Below are 21,142 nucleotides of genomic sequence, written 5' to 3'. Positions count from 1 at the left end.
TGCCCTTTAACCCTTTAGAGACAATGTTTAGTATCAATCAAAACAACAAGTTAAAAGACATTCTGGTCCTCCCCTGTACACCAATGGCAGAATTTTAGCGCCTACCTGTCATGATCTACACTGACCCCTACGACCTCTAGTCCATTCTGCCGCCAGAAGTTTGGGTGTCCATGGAAACGACCATGCCGGGTCCGTACTCTACGTTAACCCTTTGCTGGTCCGATGAGGCTTGTGTACAGAACTGACCCTTAAACGGTAACAAAAAGTACTAAGTGTCTTCTAGCCAAATTTAAAAACTATTAAAAACTAACAAAAAAACTAAAACTTTTATCATCAAAGCCAAATCTGGCTGAAGGGGATAAAGCCTTCGTCTTTACTGATGTGCAAAGGGTTAAATGCTAGAAAGATCACAAGAAATCTTACAAGTAACAGCTGTCGATATGGGGGCCATCTTCTTGGTCTGTTTTGCAGGACTTAAAGGGGTCATCCAGAATTACAAAAACATGGCGGCTTTCTTCCAGGAACAGCACCTCTCCTGTCCTTAGCTTGGGTACAGTATTGCAGCTTAGGAGAGGAGTGGCGCTGTTACTGGAAGAAAGAAGCCGAGTTTCCTAATCCTACATATAACTCTTTTAATCCCATTGTAATAGATGTCACAGGGGAGTATGATCGGCTTCCATTGTGACAATACAGCGTACGTGTAGAATACTGATGGAAGTCGGGACATCGTATTGATTATTGGAGAGAATTAGCTCAGACTGTGTTAATGATCCCAGGGATCAGTCATGATTAATAGCCATGTTCTATCTACTGTGTAAAGCATCGGGCGAGTGATGGCGGAAGTGTCACCGGCCTTATGGAAGGAACCATTATAACCTGGGTGGAGGCCATTGTCCCATATATCATTATGAGGTACACATGATTGGTATACAGTATACAGGTGTGGATCCCGTCCTGGCTGGAGGCCAATCTCTATATCCGGCTTTACCGCCTGTTACCCCCTCCCCCTTAGAGCGCGATGAAGAAGAGTGAGAAGCCGGAGAGCGCGGCAGCTACAATGACTATGATCAGTGCCGCTCATCTAGTAGCATCAGCGGTTGTCACTGGTTCTTATAGAATCCACAGCACCAGGACGCGGCTGCCGCACATGAGTCTGCCGCCATGGCCACTCCTCCTGCCCATTCCTAATGCGTCTTGTCTGCAGATAAGTGAGAGCATACCTTATAGGCTGCGACATGCTCCCCATCCGCAGAGTCATATCCACATTCCATTATTTTTTATTTTGCTTCTCGTCCGTCTCCGAATCTGCAGTTTTCCGGGACGATGAATTTCCCAGGGAAGCGATGTGCACGTTGATGCGTCTCTCGGCGGCGCTTCGGCGACAATTGGATGCAGGGTAAAAAATGACAGCCGGGTTAAAAATGACTATTTAGTAGCGGTTGTTTATTTCTCCTAATAATTCTGAGGTGAATGACACACGAGAGCGCAGATTCCAACTTAATGAGCTTCCGCTGCGCTTCTCGTCTTCGGAATTGTAAAAGCCTGAAAAGTTCCGATACGAGAAGAAAAGTATCTGAGAAAGAATCCCTCCGAGGGCGATGGGATAACGTGGATGGAGCGACGGTGACCTCTGCCTGCTGTAAAGAGAGAGAATCCCTCCGAGGGCGATGGGACAAAGTGGATGGAACGATGGTGACCTCTGCCTGCCGTAAAGAGAGAGAATCCCTCCGAGGGCGATGGGATAACGTGGATGGAGCGACGGTGACCTCTGCCTGCTGTAAAGAGAGAGAATCCCTCCGAGGGCGATGGGACAAAGTGGATGGAACGATGGTGACCGCTGCCTGCCATAAAGAGAGAGAATCCCTCCGAGGGCGATGGGACAAAGTGGATGGAGCGGCGGTGACCTCTGCCTGCCGTAAAGAGAGAGAATCCCTCCGAGGGCGATGGGACAAAGTGGATGGAACGATGGTGACCGCTGCCTGCCGTAAAGAGAGAGAATCCCTCCGAGGGCGATGGGACAAAGTGGATGGAGCGACGGGGGGGCAAAAAAGAAAAAGCAACTTAGTTTGAACCCAGCCTTAGCAGATCGCACTGATGCGGCTCATATCACCACCTGTTGTTAATGGGGGAATAGGTGTCCATCTTATACACGATCCTGCCAAGTGGTCTGTAATGGGAGATGTCCTGTGTATTGGTCTCGGAATGGGGTCTAGTGGCCACAACTGGTTCTAATGGGAGATATCCCGTGTATTGGGCTCAGGATGGATGGCATCCAGTGGCCACAGCCGTCTGTAATGGGAGATGACCCATGTATTGGGCTCAGGATGGTTGGTGTCCAGTGACCACAGCTGGCTGTAATGGTAGATGTCCCGTGTATTGGGCTCGGCATGGTTGGTGTCCAGTGACTACAGCCGGGTGTAATGGGAGATGTCCCGTGTATTGGGCTCGGGATGGTTGGCATCCAGTGACCACAGCTGGCTGTAATGGTAGATGTCCCGTGTATTGGGCTCGGCATGGTTGGTGTCTAGTGACCACAGCCGGCTGTAATGGGAGATGTCCCGTGTATTGGGCTCAAGATGGTTGGCATCCAGTGACCACAGCCGGCTGTAATGGGAGATGTCCCGTGTATTGGGCTTGGGATGGCGACCAGTGACCACAGCCGGCTGTAATGGGAGATGTCCCGTCTATTGGGATCAGGATGGCGTCCAGTGACTACAGCTGGCTGTAATGGGAGATGTCCTATGTGTTGGGCTTAGGATGGTTGGCGTCCAGTGACTACAGCTGGCTGTAATGGGAGATGTCCTATGTGTTGGGCTTAGGATGGTTGGCGTCCAGTGACTACAGCCGGCTGTAATGGGAGATGTCCCGTGTATTGGGATCAGGATGGCGTCCAGTGACTACAGCCGGCTGTAATGGGAGATGTCCTATGTGTTGGGCTTAGGATGGTTGGCGTCCAGTGACCATAGCCGGCTGTACACTTCATGTCTAGATGGGATGGGGCTATAGAATAAGCCATAGACCATGGAGTGATGGATACAGATACGTTATACAGATTTGTTACCACATCGCCTAATAACGGCCACAGAGTAGCCTCCATGTCCTGAACAGATTATGTGACATTACTACATGGTGCTGTCACTACTCCGCTCTATTATACACGGCCGTCCATAACTACTACACCGACTACACCGAGCGGCTCAGGTAGTGATCGTTCATGAGCCATTAGGCTGCGCGTCACGTCCGCATTAACTCTTCTTATTGATGAAGCCGGAGTACTTCTCCTGACGTCCCAGCGATGGTAAAATGATGGATTGTAACCTCCAGCAGAACATATCCCTTTTCTATCACTCCTCCATGTATCACTCTGAAACGGCTGTCAAATAATTGTGTTTAGGAGGTATAACAAGCAGTCAATATTCAGATACCCCCCCCCCCCCCCCCTCCATCTCTAGCTCCGTGGTCTGCTCCAAAGCTTCAGCTATTCCCCCCCCCCCCCCATCTCTAGCTCTGTGGTTTGGTAGTATCCTCCATGTAGCTGTCCCTCCCTGAAAATAGTGCCCCCCCCCCCCAGTAGGTAATATCCTACATGAAGGTAATTCCCCAGTACTAAGCCCACCCATGTAGGCAGTCCCCCGAAAATAAGCCCCTCTTCCATTTAGACATCTCCCTCTTTGAAATCACATCTGGCCACTGCCGGGCGCATGTACAGCCACTGCCGGGCGCATGTACAGCCACTGCCGGGCGCATGTACAGCCACTGCCGGGCGCATGTACAGCCACTGCCTCCCTCCATGTAGTCTCTATATTATCCTAAACTAGTAGCAGTATCAGGTTTAAATACATTCCAACGTTTCTATCCCCGCCCGAGACTTCTTCAGGTGCATAAATGTCAGGATCTTATTAGTGTCCAGGAGGCCTGAGGTGATGACCCCCTTCGTCCTCTTTGTATATGGTGCAGTCTGGAGCCATGGTGCTCCGTCCTCCTCTCTCACCTTCTCCACCATTGTCAGGAGAGGTGAAGGCGTGAGTCCATCATACCGGCGGCCCCTCTGTCACCAGATCGCAGCCTTCTTAGCAGTGATTGATTGTAGATTAGAGAAGTTAAATGATGGCTCGGCATTTGTTCGCTCATCTCCGTTTGGTCTTTAGCTTTTTAATCTCTCCTCTTTTATTGTTTTATAGGAATAATGTATTAGCGCGACCCGCCGCTCCCGCACTGACTCACACGACCTTTCCTCTCAGCTTGAATATTTTATGGAGCCGATTTGTGATTTATTTTGTGTGTTTGTTCTCCTGTTTATTCCTCCGCATAAAGCATTAGCAAATGTAGTTGCTCTGATACCCCGAAGATAGCCCGATCATCTGCCGCTGTGTAAGCTTAAAGGGAATGTGCCAGCAGGTCTGGAGAGAATAGACCACTCCCTGTAGGACATACAGCAGCTGATAAGTACTGGAAGACTGGAGATGTTCAATTTACCTCTATATAACTTTCTGACACCAGTTGATTTGAAAGAAAAATATTTTCACTGGGGTGCCCCTTTAAGACAGACCTTTGCTTTTGGCGCTTGTTGGGTTATACTGGTCGGCTATTACTGTACGCTGTGTGTGAGTTGTTATGTAGCTGTTTGTATGTTTCAGTGTATATGACTGTATGTGATATAGGTGGATACAGATAGATCTTCTCTGTTTTCCAATTTACGTCTCCTCCGCGTCCCCGAGCCGTAACTCCTTGCTCCAAAGTAATAAAGACACAAAGCCCCGGGGTGAGAAGCAACGTTTAGGGATGTGCGCGGGCCCGGCCCGCTTTTACATACCGCCGCTTGTTCTAGGTCGTGCAACACGTGTTTGCTTTGATCCCCGACTTAACCTTTAATAAAATTGGAATTTAGTTACTTAGGCAGGTGCGGAATTACATGAGGATGTCGGGAACGCCGGCCGCCTTTAATTAAGGAAATAAATCCCTGTTTCCTGCGATTCGAGGGGAGATGACGGCCTGTTGAGCGCACCTTGTCAGACTACTCCTGCAGTACATCACCTATCAGGTTCACGTGGTTTGTTATTACCATTGGGGTTAAAGGAGAACTCCACCCACTAGCTAAATGGCGATGAGAAGAAGGGGGGTCCACTCTGATAATGAATAGGGGGGCTGATGATACTGAACGCTTGTACAGAAAATCCAGACATTGTGTTGCGTAATACAGGAAAGCGTCAGTCCTTAAACCCACTGACATTTCTGTTACCAGTTCCGGCATTGTTCCTGATAGGAGGATTAAGGTTTGTGGAGCCGGCGTCATTCTGCATCATGCATCCAGCTCTGGGGATACTCCCAGATACAGAGACCATATGAAGGGAGATGTGACTGTACGCAGGCTCTGCAGAATGAAGGGATTACAGTGCAATGCAGAAGTGATTACAGTGCAGCTACATCCAGTGACTCACAGGTGAAGCCTTCTTGGAATCGTTAATTTTCCCTTTCTCACTGTGAAGATGTCTTCCAGCCGCAAACACAAGCCAGGCTATGTACTTATCCAGATCCCTCCCCACCTTTTCCCATTGGTTTGACAGTAACCCCCCCCCCCCATTGTCTTCTATGTCATTGCATTATTGATGCGGTCTGATAATTAAAAAAAAAAAATGTTCTGGAATCTTTGAATTAAAGAACTCTTCTGGGCTCAGACTTTTTTTTTCAAGCCCGTACTTCTCCTTTAAATTCTATTAGTGTTGCATCTTGGTCTTCTTGAAGGTCGGAGCTGCTGTCACCTGTTACTGTGCTCGATGTCTTTCTGTTCTGGCAGCGGCTTCTTCTGGGTATCTCTATCCTCAGTAGATGTTCTCGGTTTCCTTTTATTTGCTCGCCCGGCGATCGCCCAGCAGTGGCGAGTTACTTCTATTCTGCTTGTATTAAACACTTCCTAACACCTCCTTCCCGCTACTGGAAACTTTCTTGCCGAGCATATGGCCGTGAAGATTGACATTAGTGGGCAGGTTATTTCTGGATATGTTGGAATATTCCCCTGATGAATTCTCCTGATCTGTTACAATTAACTCCGTATGCTTCAGCGATGGTTCTGTATAATGGAGATCACCGCCCACAGTGCCAGAAGGACTGATGGATCACAATGGAGGGGACTGGATTATACTGGTGGAGGGGGTCTGGATCATACTGGTGGAGAGGGTCTGGACCCCACTGGTGGAGAGGGTCTGGATTACACTGGTTGATAATGGAGGGGTCTGGATGACAAAAGACGAGTCTGGATCGCACTGGAGGGGGTCTGGATTACAATGGATGGGTCTGGATAGCACTGGAGGGGTTCTGGATTACACTGGTGGAGGGGTTCTGGATTACACTGGTTGATAATGGAGGGGTCTGGATCGCACTGGATGGGACTGGTGATGTCCGGAGAACGTTCCCTGTCTGACTGCACTGTGCCAGCTATGGGAGGGATAACACTTCGGGGGGCTCCTCAGGGGTCGGTCTAGGCACCTCTCTTCCAGTGAAGGGAAATCTTACGGCTTCAGCACCAAGATATTGTGGACAGTTGTAGCTTCCATCTCTGGGAGGGGGCAGTTTGGGTTCGGCCTTTCCTGTTTCAGTAATGACTGCTCCCCAGTGCACTATGGCCATAAAGACATAGAGGGGGGGACTGGTGTGGATGAACCCGACCCCGACCCCATCCAACACAGCGAGGTCCATACAGCAGGGAGGGGGCGTCTGGAGTGGAGGAAGCAGAGTCCGGACCCCAACCTAAACAAGCTTTGCGGTGAACTGAAGCAGAGATTATGAGCCCGCCCGTCCCATCGTCTGTGTACGACCTCACAGATGTTCTTCTGGATGAATGGGTGAAGATTCCCACTAACACCATCTTGGATAATCCCTTTAAGCTTATAGCTCAATCCTGGACACCCACCCCCTCCTGCTGCAGATTCCCAGGAGCCTCTTCTTCAGTATATACCAAGTGCCCCTTATACTAGGACAGACTCCCTAGAAGCAGGACCTCTGATTTTTATTAGGACATGTCCTACTTTTAGTTGATTTTTTTCCCCTTTAAGTCCCTTGCAGGATGGAGAGTCTTACTTTTATGTGACTTTTCCCCTTTAAGTCCCTTGCAGGATGGAGAGTCTTACTTTTATGTGACTTTTCCCCTTTAAGTCCCTTGCAGGATGGAGAGTCTTACTTTTATGTGACTTTTCCCCTTTAAGTCCCTTGCAGGATGGAGAGTCTTACTTTTATGTGACTTTGCAAACAAAGACATGTTGTTCTGTTTTAAGCAATAAACACAGAATCCAATTTGCCATTGCCGGGTAGACGTGTGAGTGATGTATAAGTTTATGGCGGAGCGGTCAGGAGGTGACTGCTAATGGCAGCGCTCCCTGCACTCCACAGAGCGGAGCTTCTCCCACCGCCGCAGCAGCCGCCACCGGCAGGCATCATTTCACATTCAGCCGCTCCCGTCTTATTAGGTTCTCCCTGTCACGCTGCCTAATCTGCCCGCCTGCTGCTTGATCCTTGTTAAACACTATTGCTTCTGAACTCTCTAATAAAGGAGAGCGTGTCAGGCAGGGCCACTCAGGCGTTCAGCATTTAGGGCAATGGCGGCATGATTGGCAGAGGGTGAAATGCGTCGTGCATGCTTTTCTGTCCATTAACCTGTTCCAGGGCGGAGGGTGTGCGCTGGTCCGCTGCATTGCACTGTGGGTGGCGGGAAGCAGGCTGCAGCTGTCATGTAGGTGGCGGATTCATTATGTCAGGTATCAGGGACCTGAGTGCTGTCAGTGACCGCTCTGTTAGAGTGCTTTATTTTTATATATTTTAAAGTGGTTGTCCATTTAGCCCAGAGTCTCTTTTGCTAGAAAGTTCCGCCATCAATAGGCCGGCCATGGTGTCATGTGACCCCCCCAAATAATATAATCTAGGGGGAACTAGAGCATTCAGATCCCCTGCAGCACCAGATAGTATAACGTACAGACATACTGGGTACTAGAGGGCAGAGAGATGCTCTCTGTACCGGCTCTTCTCTCTGGCCTATAGACTGGAATCCTTGAAGGGGTTGTACATTGTGCAGTGACCAGGTTGGCATTTAAAAATGGCCCGATCCCACACCGCATCGGCCTGGCGCCATCCCACACCGCATCGGCCTGGCCCGATCCCACACCGCATCGGCCTGGCCCGATCCCACACCGCATCGGCCTGGCCCGATCCCACACCCAGCAGCAGCGACATCTATGTGTTGGCAGGACGGGCTCTGCTGTTTGTAACGTCCTTACCTGACCGTCCTATATATACTATATTAATATATAAGAATAATGGGGGGGGGGGGCTGCTGAACGTTTATAAGCAGCAGAGATGGTGGATGTACGGCCGTTCTCAGAAACAATGACACCTGAAATATATAGCATATCTTTTATACAAAAATAGTATTATAATGTGAGGCTGTATTCCATAAGCTTGAATGTAGAGATATATATACTGTACTATGCTGTATATACCGTACTATGCATATATACTCTAATAGATGGATAGATACACACTGTATATAGTCATCTATGGAAACTTTGAGCAGAGTGCCCTGAGCATTAGCTGTAGCTGGGGCGTGCGGCCTCTAGCGGAGCGGTGAGTCAGGTGTGCGCTGCGTCTGGCTGTGAGAGATACCGCCGCGCTGACGCTACCTGCAGAGCGGGGACATTTCTAGCAGGCGTGGGAAGCTGCATTTATTAATGCACATCTGTTCCTTCCCTCCCGGCTGCCGCCGCCGTGCAGATCTGGTGGAGCCCCCTCCCCCCCCCGACCGAATAATCCACGGCTCGTGGGGCTTGTGTTTCTCATGTAGAATAAGTTGCAGAAATAACTAAATGACAGGCGGTATGATCTCAGGTTACAGGAGCGTCCGTCCTCCGATCGCGGATAGATAACAAGGATAGCTGCTTATAGAGCTGACCTGCTGTCTAATATATACCTATATATACCTAGTGCATGTATCACCTATATACCTAGTACATCTGTGTGTGTGTGTGTGTGTGTGTGTGTATATATATATATATATAATATATATATATATATATATATATATATATATATATATATATATATATGTACATCACTATATACCTAGTACATGTATCCCTGTATACCTAGTACATGTATCCCTGTATACCTAGTACATCTTTATATACCTAGTACATATATCCCTGATCACATGGACACAGTGTACAGAAAGGGCCACAGTGGGCTCTCCCTGCTCAGGAGGCTGAGGGCCTATGGAGTCTGGGGGGCACCTCCTTAGGACCTTCTTTATCTCTGTAGTGGCATCAGCCATCTTCTTCGCAGTGGCCTGCTGGGGGAGCGGCATATCAACCAGCGATCAGAAGGGGCAGCTCTGTCCTTGGGAGCCCCCCGGAACCGGTGCAGGTGGTGGGGGAGTGAAGGATTTTGTCAGTGGTCAGCTCCATACTGGAGAATGACCCCCATCCTATGCACGAGACCGTGATCGCACTGGGCAGTACTGTCAGCGACCGACTGCTTCACCCAAAGTGCGAGAAGGAGCGATATGGGACGTTCTTCCTTCCTGCAGCGGTCAGGCTGTACAACCAACACCGACCCAAGCAGAGATCACTCCACAAAGAGAACTAACATAGTCTGATGGTTTATTGTATCTTTTTACCTTTTCTTCTCCCGTCTACTTCAATGGTAATGTCTTTACTTTACCTTTTACTTTTTTGTATGTGTAATACCTCTGCTGCTGTAACACACTGAATATCCCCATGGTGGGACTATTAAAGGATTATCTTATCTTATCTTACCAAGTACATGTATCACCTATATACCTAGTACATGTGTACTATCCCTGTATACCTAGTCCATATAACCCTGTATACCTAGTACATGTATCACCTATATACTTAGTACATGTATCCCTGTATACCTAGTACATGTATCACCTATATACCTAGTACATGTGTACTATCCCTGTATACCTAGTCCATATAACCCTGTATACCTAGTACATGTATCACCTATATACTTAGTACATGTATCCCTGTATACCTAGTACATCCCTATATACCCTTCACATTGTGGGCTCGGTAATTGTTTGGGGTAATTATATATATATATATATATATATATATATATATATATATATATATATATATATATATATATATATAATTATGTATATATTATATATATATTTTCCTTTTACTCCTATAGGAAACCTGGACCTGACTGGTCAGAAACAAGTCTTCAAGGCGGAGAACAACCCCTGGGTGACGCCCATCGCGGATCAGTTTCAGCTCGGAGTCTCTCACGTCTTTGAGTACATCCGCTCAGAAACCTACAAATAGTGAGTGGCTTCTTCCCGTTTATTCTCTCGTTTCCGGGTTTCCATCTGCCGCATCCTATGACTCCTACAGGGCTTTATGGACCACCTGGACGTATAATGGGGTCAGGCAAGATATTTCATGGTGAAATAAAGGGCTTAAACAGCAACAGGAAAGGTGTCTCCCGCCTTGCTGTACCACCCCTGCCACCTCCCGCCTTGCTGTACCATTCCTGCCTCCTCCCGCCTCCTTCTGCCGTGCTGTACCGCTGCCGCCTCCTCCCACCATGCTTTACCACCCCTGCCTCCTCCGGCCTTGCTGTACCACCCCTGCCTCCTCCCATCTTGCTTTACCACTCCCGCCTCCTGCCGTCTTGCTGTGCCACCCCTGCCTCCTCCTGCCTCCTCCCACCTTGCATTACCACCTCTGCCTCCTCCCGCCTTGTTGTACCACCCCTGCCTCCTCTTGCCTCCTCCCGCCTTGCTGTACCACCCCTGCCTCCTCCCGCCTTGCTGTACCACCCCTGCCTCCTCCTGCCTCCTCCCACCTTGCATTACCACCTCTGCCTCCTCCCGCCTTGCTGTACCACCCCTGCCTCCTCCTGCCTCCTCCCACCTTGCATTACCACCTCTGCCTCCTCCCGCCTTGTTGTACCACCCCTGCCTCCTCTTGCCTCCTCCCATCGTGTTTTACCACTCCTGCCTCCTCCCGTTTTGCTGTACCACTCCCGCCTCCTCCCACCTTGCTGTGTCACCCCCGCCTACTCCCGCCTTGCTCTACCATTCCTGCCTCCTCCCACCTTGCTGTACCACCCCTGCCAGCCCATCAGGTGAGCTGGGGATAAGAGGCGCGCTCCTTTTGCATGGCGTACCCCAGGGGGCATTTTGATAAAGTGTTCCCCTAAATGTGCAGTTTCCCTGCTGTGCCACCACAGATGGAAACCAGGCTTTACACTGCGTCCATTAAGATCAATACTGTAACACAGGACGGGGAGTCCTCCAGAGAGGGAGACGCTCTTTGTAACTTGATACTGATCAAAGGATTCCTTTTTATTAAAGGGGTAGGTCCCAAAAAAAATTTCCTTCAAATCAACTGGTGCCAGAAAGTTCTATAGATCTGTAATTCTATATAAAAATCTCCAGTTTTCCAGTACTTATCAGCTGCTGTATGTCCTGCAAGAAGTGGTGTATTCTCTCCAGTCTGACACAGTGCTCTCTGCTGCCACCTCTGTCCATGTCAGGAACTGTCCAGAGCAGCAGCAAATCCCCATAGAAAACCTCTCCTGCTCTGGACAGTTCCTGACATGGACAGAGGTGGCAGCAGAGAGCACTGTGTCAGACTGGAGAGAACACAGCACTTCCTGCAGGGCATACAGCAGCTGATAAGTACTGGAAGACTGGAAATTTTTATAAAGAAGTAAATTACAGATCTGTATAACTTTCTGGCACCAGTTGAAAGAAAGATTTTTGGTCAACAATCTCTTTAACTTGGAGTATAAGATAGGAGGGGGGGGGTCCCTGTAATGTAATGTTATATAGTGTAGTATTCGTAGCGTTCTTCCGTCCTTCCGTGCACACGCGCTGCATTCGGGCCCTTTGTAGTTGGGGATTGCTCGTGGCTCTTTGATGGGTGGGGGGGTGTAATTTATTATCATCCTTTTATCCCTTTTTACAAGATATAAGAAGTTCTGGTGAAGTCTCTTTCATGTTTGGTGTGATGTGACCCCCGAGTCGCCTCAGTGACTGCCGGGAGTCATAGGACCAAGTGTCTCATTAGGCAAATCACCGGCGGCATTCTAATCCCTCCACAAGTCGCCGACCTCCTCCAAGACTCTGCGCTTTAATGTGACGCCGTCAGCCGAGCGCCATCTGTCCAGAGATAGAAGCAGGTTATAAAGGGAAGAATGGCGCCCCTGTTGTCTATGACTGGTATTGCAGCTCAGCCCCATTCATTTAGATGAAGCCAGGGTGCAGTGTCATGGACGGACCATAGAGAGGCGCTGTGTCAGGAAAGAAATGGGACACCTTGTATTCTAATGTTACAGTGGGTGTAGACATCGAGTGGGGGGTCCACATAAATGACGGGGGTCAAACTGCAGCCCTCCAGCTGTTACAGAACCACAACTCCCATCGTGTCTGGAGAGCTGAAGGTGCAACGGCCGGAGATTGGATTCTGCAAGGGAAATGGTCATCTAGGACACGGGGGTCAAAGATTGGACAGCAGAGATCAGCTGATCGATCGCCGCAAAGGCAGGGATGTGATCAGTAGCAGGGATATGCTCAGTAGCGTCCGCCACCCGCTATCTAGAGTCTGCACCAGTTGGTGAACCTGGCTCTGAGACTGCTCCATTGTCTGAGTTGCACCATTGAAGTGAATAGGAGATAAGCTGCAGTACTTCATTACAGCCACCACTTAGTGTACGGAGCTGTCTGCCTCACTGTGATCCCCTGATTCCTTCATTCTCAGGCAGTGGAATCTGGGAGCAGCGTCCCCCCCTGTGCCGCATGCATGCATGCCTGCTGTGCTGGGCTGAGCGTACACGTGTACGCCGAGTCCTCAGGGATGGCCGCTGTCTTAGTGAGCAGTCTATCTCCTTCCTGCTTGTCGGCTTTTAGCATTCAGAGTCGATGGAAGCAAATGCTTAGCTGCAGATTAATTGCGTCCGTCCACATTGCAGTAACCGTAGGCGCTTCATACAGGTGAAGCTCCGTCACAGTGTGCGGATGCCCTGGAGGAGGCTCCCTCTGACAGCTGAGCGCTAATATGGCCGCCAGCCCCAGGCCCGCCTCTCCCACCGTCTGCAGACAGATTATGTGTGAAGGCGATTTCCATGAGATTCATGAACAGCTGGGAAGCTGCCGCGTCTGCCCACATGGCGTCCGACTATAGTGACAGCACCGCGCTGCCGCGTCTGCCCACATGGCGGACGACAATAGTGACAGCACCGCGCTACCGCCTCTTGTTGCCTGTAATCACATCTTACTACTTATCATACAATCCCCTCTGATTCTCATTTTTTTTATTTTAGATAAAAACCAAAAGATTAGGAAAGACGGCGGGTGGCAGCTTCTTAAAGGGACCACCTAGGAGACGGCGGGTGGCAGCTTCTTAAAGGGACCACCTAGGAGACGGCGGGCGGCAGCTTCTTAAAGGGACCACCTAGGAGACGGCGGGCGGCAGCTTCTTAAAGGGACCACCAAGGAGACGGCGGGCGGCAGCTTCTTAAAGGGACCACCTAGGAGACGGCGGGCGGCAGCTTCTTAAAGGGACCACCTAGGAGACGGCGGGCGGCAGCTTCTTAAAGGGACCACCTAGGAGACGGCGGGCGGCAGCTTCTTAAAGGGACCACCTAGGAGACGGCGGGCGGCAGCTTCTTAAAGGGACCACCTAGGAGACGGCAGGGCAGCAACTTATGTATGTGTGTTAGGGTTGTATCATGGAGGACTAGGTGTTAGGGTTGCCCGCGGGTGACATCGTGGCGCTATAAGTGGATGAATGAGTCCTGGTTTATTACCGTGGGGTGTAGCGGGCCGGGGCTTGTATCCTGACACCGGTAAAGAAGATTGATGCCCGATACATTTCCTCTATTAATCTCGCCCTCCTGTCCCTTTGGAGGAGATAATCCGTCTTCGTGGTCTCTGGTCGGGGGAGACCAGAATAAAACCCCTAAAAGCTCTTCATCTGCTGTCGTCTCCGTGTCCGGGCTCGGCCGTCATCAATCATTATTTCACGTCAATTTGATTTAAATTTTGAGGGAAGTAGATGAATGGGAGGAATCTGAATATTGAGAGAGTCATAAAGGGAGCGTCTGAGGTGCTGAATGCTGACGCGCTCCCCCGCTGCCGGACAACAACTCCTAATGACTCCCAGGGGCTTTACCTCCTAATCTACATACATTACACCCCGGGGGCTTTACCTCCTAATCTACATACAATACACCCCGGGGGCTTTACCTCCTAATCTACATACAATACACCCCGGGGGCTTTACCTCCTAATCTACATACATTACACCCCGGGAGCTTTACCTCCTAATCTACATACATACATAAAATACACCCCGGGGGCTTTACCTCCTTATCTACATACAATACACCCCGGGGGCTTTACCTCCTAATCTACATACATACATAAAATACACCCCGGGGCTTTACCTCCTAATCTACATACATACATTAAATACACCCCGGGGGCTTTACCTCCTAATCTACATACATACATAAAATACACCCCGGGGGCTTTACCTCCTTATCTACATACAATACACCCCGGGAGCTTTACCTCCTAATCTACATACAATACACCCCGGGAGCTTTACCTCCTAATCTACATACAATACACCCCGGGGGCTTTACCTCCTAATCTACATACATAAAATACACCCCGGGGGCTTTACCTCCTAATCTACATACAATACACCCCGGGGGCTTTACCTCCTAATCTACATACATACATAAAATACACCCGGGGGCTTTACCTCCTAACCTACATACAATACACCCGGGGGCTTTACCTCCTAATCTACATACATTACACCCCGGGAGCTTTACCTCCTAATCTACATACAATACACCCCGGGGGCTTTACCTCGTAATCTACATACATTACACCCCGGGAGCTTTACCTCCTAATCTACATACAATAAACCCCGGGAGCTTTACCTCCTAATATACATACAATACAACCCCGGGGGCTTTACCTCCTAATCTGCATACATTACACCCCGGGGGCTTTACCTCCTAACCTACATACAATACACCCGGGGGCTTTACCTCCTAATCTACATACATTACACACCGGGAGCTTTACCTCCTAATCTACATACAATAGACCCGGGAGCTTTACCTCCTAATCTACATACATTACACCCCGGGGGCTTTACCTCCTAATCTACATACAATAAACCCCGGGGGCTTTACCTCCTAATCTACATACAATAAACCCCGGGAGCTTTACCTCCTAATCTACATACAATACACCCCGGGGGCTTTACCTCCTAATCTACATACATACATAAAATACACCCCGGGGGCTTTACCTCCTAATCTACATACAATACACCCGGGGGCTTTACCTCCTAATCTACATACAATAAACCCCGGGAGCTTTACCTCCTAATATACATACAATACAACCCCGGGGGCTTTACCTCCTAATATACATACAATACAACCCCGGGAGCTTTACCTCCTAATATACATACAATACACCCCGGGGGCTTTACCTCCTAACCTACATACAATACACCCGGGGGCTTTACCTCCTAATCTACATACATTACACCCCGGGAGCTTTACCTCCTAATCTACATAATATACACCTCAGGAGCTTTACCTCCTAATCTACATACATTACACACCGGGAGCTTTACCTCCTAATCTACATACAATAGACCCGGGAGCTTTACCTCCTAATCTACATACATTACACCCCGGGGGCTTTACCTCCTAATCTACATACAATAGACCCGGGAGCTTTACCTCCTAATCTACATACAATAAACCCCGGGAGCTGTAGCTCCTAATCTACATAATATACACCTCGGGAGCTTTACCTCCTAATCTACATACAATAAACCCCGGGAGCTTTACCTCCTAATCTACATACAATACAACCCCGGGGGCTTTACCTCCTAATCTGCATACATTACACCCCGGGGGCTTTACCTCCTAATCTACATACAATACACCCCGGGAGCTTTACCTCCTAATCTACATACATACAATACACCCCGGGAGCTGTAGCTCCTAATCTACATAATATACACCTCGGGGGCTTTACCTCCTAATCTACATACATACAATAGGAGGTAAAGCTCCCGGGGTGTAATCTACATACAATACACCCCCGGGGCTTTACCTCCTAATCTACATACATTACACCCCGGGGGCTTTACCTCCTAATCTACATACAATACAACCCCGGGGCTTTACCTCCTAATCTACATACATTACACTCCGGGGGCTTTACCTCCTAATCTACATACAATACACCCCGGGGGCTTTACCTCCTAATCTACATACAATACAACCCCGGGGCTTTACCTCCTAATCTACATACATTACACTCCGGGGGCTTTACCTCCTAATCTACATACAATACACCCCGGGGGCTTTACCTCCTAATCTAAATACAATACACCCCGGGGGCTTTACCTCCTAATCTACATACAATACACCCCGGGGGCTTTACCTCCTAATCTAAATACAATACACCCCGGGGGCTTTACCTCCTAATCTACATACAATACACCCTGGGGGCTTTACCTCCTAATCTACATACAATACACCCCGGGGGCTTTACCTCCTAATCTAAATACAATACACCCCGGGGGCTTTACCTCCTAATCTACATAATATACACCTCGGGGGCTTTACCTCCTTATCTACATACATTACACCCCGGGGGCTTTACCTCCTAATCTACATACAATACACCCCGGGGGCTTTACCTCCTAATCTACATACAATACAACCCCGGGGCTTTACCTCCTAATCTACATACAATACACCCCGGGGGCTTTACCTCCTAATCTACATACGGTTTCTAAAGCTTCGGTCCAAGCAGTCGGACGCCCATTGATTACCTGGTTATCACAGCCTTTATTATTTCCTATATCTTTCTATCTGCATTCACAATTTTACCAGCTTCAGAGCTGAACTCCCCCAGCATTCCTTGCAGAACAGGTCTGATATAATGAACCATTATATTTCCAGGCCTCGTCACAGTAACTACAATCTCTATAAATCTTTCAGCAGAAAATTAACAATCCGGCTAATATTGACTTTCTGAGTTTTTTCGATAATAATCCCCCCCCCCTCTCCTCCCCCCCCCCCCCCCCCCCCCCCCCCCCCCCCCCCCCCCCCCCCCCCCCAATTATTTTCACCTCTTCACTCCGATGATTGTGAATATAAATTAAAAGAAATAAAATGTAACAACATAAAGCGGCCGGCTGCGTCTCGTCCTCTTGGTTTTATGGAATATCTGATGCTCTGGCCGCTGTAATTTACTCTCATACAGGAATCCGCGACGCTTTCCGTGCTCTGGAATTATTCATCAACGTTAGCTGCACCCGAGTCATTTTATAGGAGGTTCCAGTCATCAAAAATGTACAAGCTAATAAATCAGCCAAACAACGGCCTCCTCAACGGCTGCATCGGACAATGACGCCAAATCCAGAGAATATGTCTTACAAGGGTAATGTACGGGGTGAGGGGTCTGGGTCATCAGGCGGGTGATGGCAGGGAGACAGATATCCACCCCAGGGCGTCCGCTGGGAGATTGATCAGAGCGATCAGCACCTCCGAGAGATGGAATTCTATCAATATCTGATCGATTCACACGGACACAAGTGATGTAAATCTAATGGATACAATATAAACAAAAATATTGTTATTACCTTACCTGGTGTCAGAAAGTTATACAAACTATCAAATATATAAAAAGAAATTAGTTTCACTGTGCAAATAACTATATATGCAGGAGAGGTTTTCTATTGGGATTTGCTGCTGCTCTGGACAGTTCCTGACATGGACAGAGGTGGCAGCAGAGAGTACTGTGTCAGACTGGAGAGAATACACCACTTCCTGCAGGACATACAGCAGCTGAGAAGTACTGGAAGACTGGAGATTTTTAAACAGAACTCATTTACAGATCTGTTTAACTTTCTGACATCAGTTGATTTGAAAGAAAACGCTTTTGCCGGAGTTCCCCTTTAAGAGGGTTGTACCACTTTAAAAAGCTGCATTGCTGTTTCTCATGCACCATAGGGGTCGGTATTGATCATGACAGAACTGACGCTAAAAGACAACAGAAGTCGTTAATTTAGCCACTAAGTTCGCGTTTTGCGGTGTAATAAAAGCGCCGTCACATAAATAGAGACTCGTCTTCCAGCATGTCTGACGTTGAGTTTCACGACTTCTCTGTGAACGTCCCGCCGAGCGCGGCAGCAGCTGCTTTTATGTCACTTACAGAACGCAACGCAAAAAAAAAAAAACACAAACTAAAAAGGCCATCTAGTTATTAAATCCATCAGCGGCAATAAAAGGGCCGAGCGGCAGCCGGATTATTAGGGCCTCCCTGACAGCCAGACTAATTACAGTTCATGGCGGCGGCAGCGGTGATGGCGGTGGTGATGGCGGATGTGTTGAAGTGTGTAGCATGCTTCTGGACAGGTGTTAATAAGCGCCCAGACTTGACGTGTGAGGAGATACAAGAAGGAGCGCGGCGGTGGTACTGCTGCTGCTGCCGGCATCAGGTGATGGGGACGCCGCTCACAGGGGGGGGGCATTAATTAGAAATATTCAGTGTTTACCGAGAAGATTCCGTCACATGGAGGAGAAATCTCTGGTGTCAGAAAATGCCAGAGATTTGTAAATTTGCTTCTATTAGAAACTCTCCAGTCTTCCAGTACTTATCAGCTGCTGTATGTCCTGCAGGAAGTGGTGTATTCTCTCCAGTCTGACACTGTGCTCTCTGCTGCCACCTCTGTCCATGTCAGGAACTGTCCACGGCAATCCTCATAGAAAACCTCTCCTGCTCTGGACAGTTCCTGACATGGAAAGAGGTGGCAGCAGAGAGCACAGTGTCAGACTGGAGAGAATACACCACTTCCTGCAGGACATAAAGCAGCTGATAAGTACTGGAAGACTGGAGGTTTTCTGATAGAAATAAATTACAAATCTCTGTCATTTTCTGGCACCAGTTGATTTAAAAGAAAATTTTTTGGGTGAACAATCCCTTTAATAGAGGAGTCTGCAGTCCGGGAGCGTGTTCTGTTCGGGTCTAGAGGACTCGGCTCGTGTTACCTGGACGTCAGGTGGGTATCAGTAAGCACCATGTAATCCTTCCTTTTCCCTGTGATGGCGCTGCAGTACCAGTCACACACTGTGGACCAGAGGGGTGCCCCTCGTCTCTGCCTCTCATATTTTGCCGTATTTTATCAATTTTTTTTATACAAATGTGACTCTGAACAGATTTGCACGAAGAAGATTGTTCTGAACGTTGTCTCTCTTCCTTCTGCGTCCTCCACCTCTCCGTCTTCCGCTGTCATGACTACACACAGCTCTCCAGGTTTCAGATTATAATATTTCCTAAAATAATTGCCTGATAGAAGTGTATACATATGGTGATCTGTGGAATCTGATATCGTGCTGCTTTTAGTCTGTGTGTGCCAAGAAACTACAGAATATATATATATAATCCCAGGTGGATGGGAGCGGTAAAGTCTGTGTATCCGCATATTCGTACAGTGCGTATCCTGCAAGGCGTGAAGCATCACAGCTTAAAGGGACACTGCTGGCTGACTGATGCACTGTGATGTCTAATGACCTCTGGGGCGGAGACAGGACATCAGATACACAATCCTCCCCCACGGTGTAGCCTCCCCGCCCATGGCAGAGCACAGTGAATCCATTTACCTGTACTGTTCCCTTCTTATTCTACAATTGCCTACAGAGATTGCATGCTATTTGCCCCTGTCCTGCTGAAGGGAGGCACAGCTGGGTGTCACATGGGCAGTCAGTGATAGGCAGGCCCCGCCCCTGAGGAACTCTGAGGGTTTTCATTCTTAGTAAAGGAACTGAAGGCCCCCGTCACCATGTTATTACCCCCTGTCCTGTGGATGTTATTACGCCCTGTCCTGTGGATGTTATTACCCCCTGTCCTGTGGATGCTATTACGCCCTGTCCTGTTGATGTTATTACCCCCTGTCCTGTGGATGTTATTCCCCCCTTGTCCTGTGGATGTTATTTCCCCCTTGTGCTGTGGATGTTATCACCCCCTGTGCTGTGGATGTTATCACCCCCTGTGCTGTGGATGTTATCACCCCCTGTGCTGTGGATGTTATCACCCCCTGTGCTGTGGATGTTATCACCCCCTGTGCTGTGGATGTTATCACCCCCTGTGCTGTGGATGTTATCACCCCCTGTGCTGTGGATGTTATCACCCCCTGTGCTGTGGATGTTATCACCCCCTGTGCTGTGGATGTTATCACCCCCTGTGCTGTGGATGTTATCACCCCCTGTGCTGTGGATGTTATCACCCCCTGTGCTGTGGATGTTGTTACAACTGCACTTCAGTCACTTAAATGGAACTGAACTGCACAAACTGGGACAGAAGTGGGGGCCATGTTTTTGTAATCCTTAATTACTCCTTTAATCCCCCGTTTTACACAATCACCCCCCTGTACTATATGTGCTGTGTGATAGTAGTGCCAGGCCCTTCTGTCTGTGGAGCGGCGGCATGTTACACCATCACCCCCCCTGTACTATATGTGCTGTGTGATAGTAGTGCCAGGCCCTTCTGTCTGTGGAGCGGGGCAGCATGTTACACCATCACCCCCCCTGTACTATATGTGCTGTGTGATAGTAGTGCCAGGCCCTTCTGTCTGTGGAGCGGGGCAGCGTCTTACACCATCACCCCCCCTGTACTATGTGTGCTGTGTGATAGTAGTGCCAGGCCCTTCTGTCTGTGGAGCGGTGCGGCGTCTTACACCATCACCCCCCCTGTACTATATGTGCTGTGTGATAGTAGTGCCAGGCCCTTCTGTCTGTGGAGCGGCGGCATCTTATACCATCACCCCCCGTGTACTATATGTGCTGTGTGATAGTAGTGCCAGGCCCTTCTGTCTATGGAGCGGTGCGGCATCTTATACCATCACCCCCCTGTACTATATGTGCTGTGTGATAGTAGTGCCAGGCCCTTCTGTCTGTGGAGCGGTGCGGCATCTTACACCATCACCCCCCCTGTACTATATGTGCTGTGTGATAGTAGTGCCAGGCCCTTCTGTCTGTGGAGCGGCGGCATGTTACACCATCACCCCCCGTG

The 21,142-nt window shown here is 49.0% G+C and overlaps 1 protein-coding gene across 4 annotated transcripts in view; it reads left to right on the top strand.

The window, feature by feature from the left end:
- Positions 1-21,142, top strand: part of RSU1 (Ras suppressor protein 1) — a 108,157-nt gene that overhangs the window by 29,285 nt on the left and 57,730 nt on the right. For all 4 annotated transcript variants that reach the window (XM_069959538.1, XM_069959540.1, XM_069959537.1 and 1 more), the window contains exon 8: positions 10,207-10,339. In XM_069959538.1, coding sequence (XP_069815639.1) covers positions 10,207-10,339 — 133 coding nt within the window. The remainder of the gene's footprint in view (positions 1-10,206; positions 10,340-21,142) is intronic.

Source organism: Dendropsophus ebraccatus, chromosome 2 (assembly GCF_027789765.1).
Source record: "Dendropsophus ebraccatus isolate aDenEbr1 chromosome 2, aDenEbr1.pat, whole genome shotgun sequence".
Classification (NCBI taxonomy): domain Eukaryota; kingdom Metazoa; phylum Chordata; class Amphibia; order Anura; family Hylidae; genus Dendropsophus; species Dendropsophus ebraccatus.
This window is presented reverse-complemented; position numbering and strand designations above follow the sequence as displayed.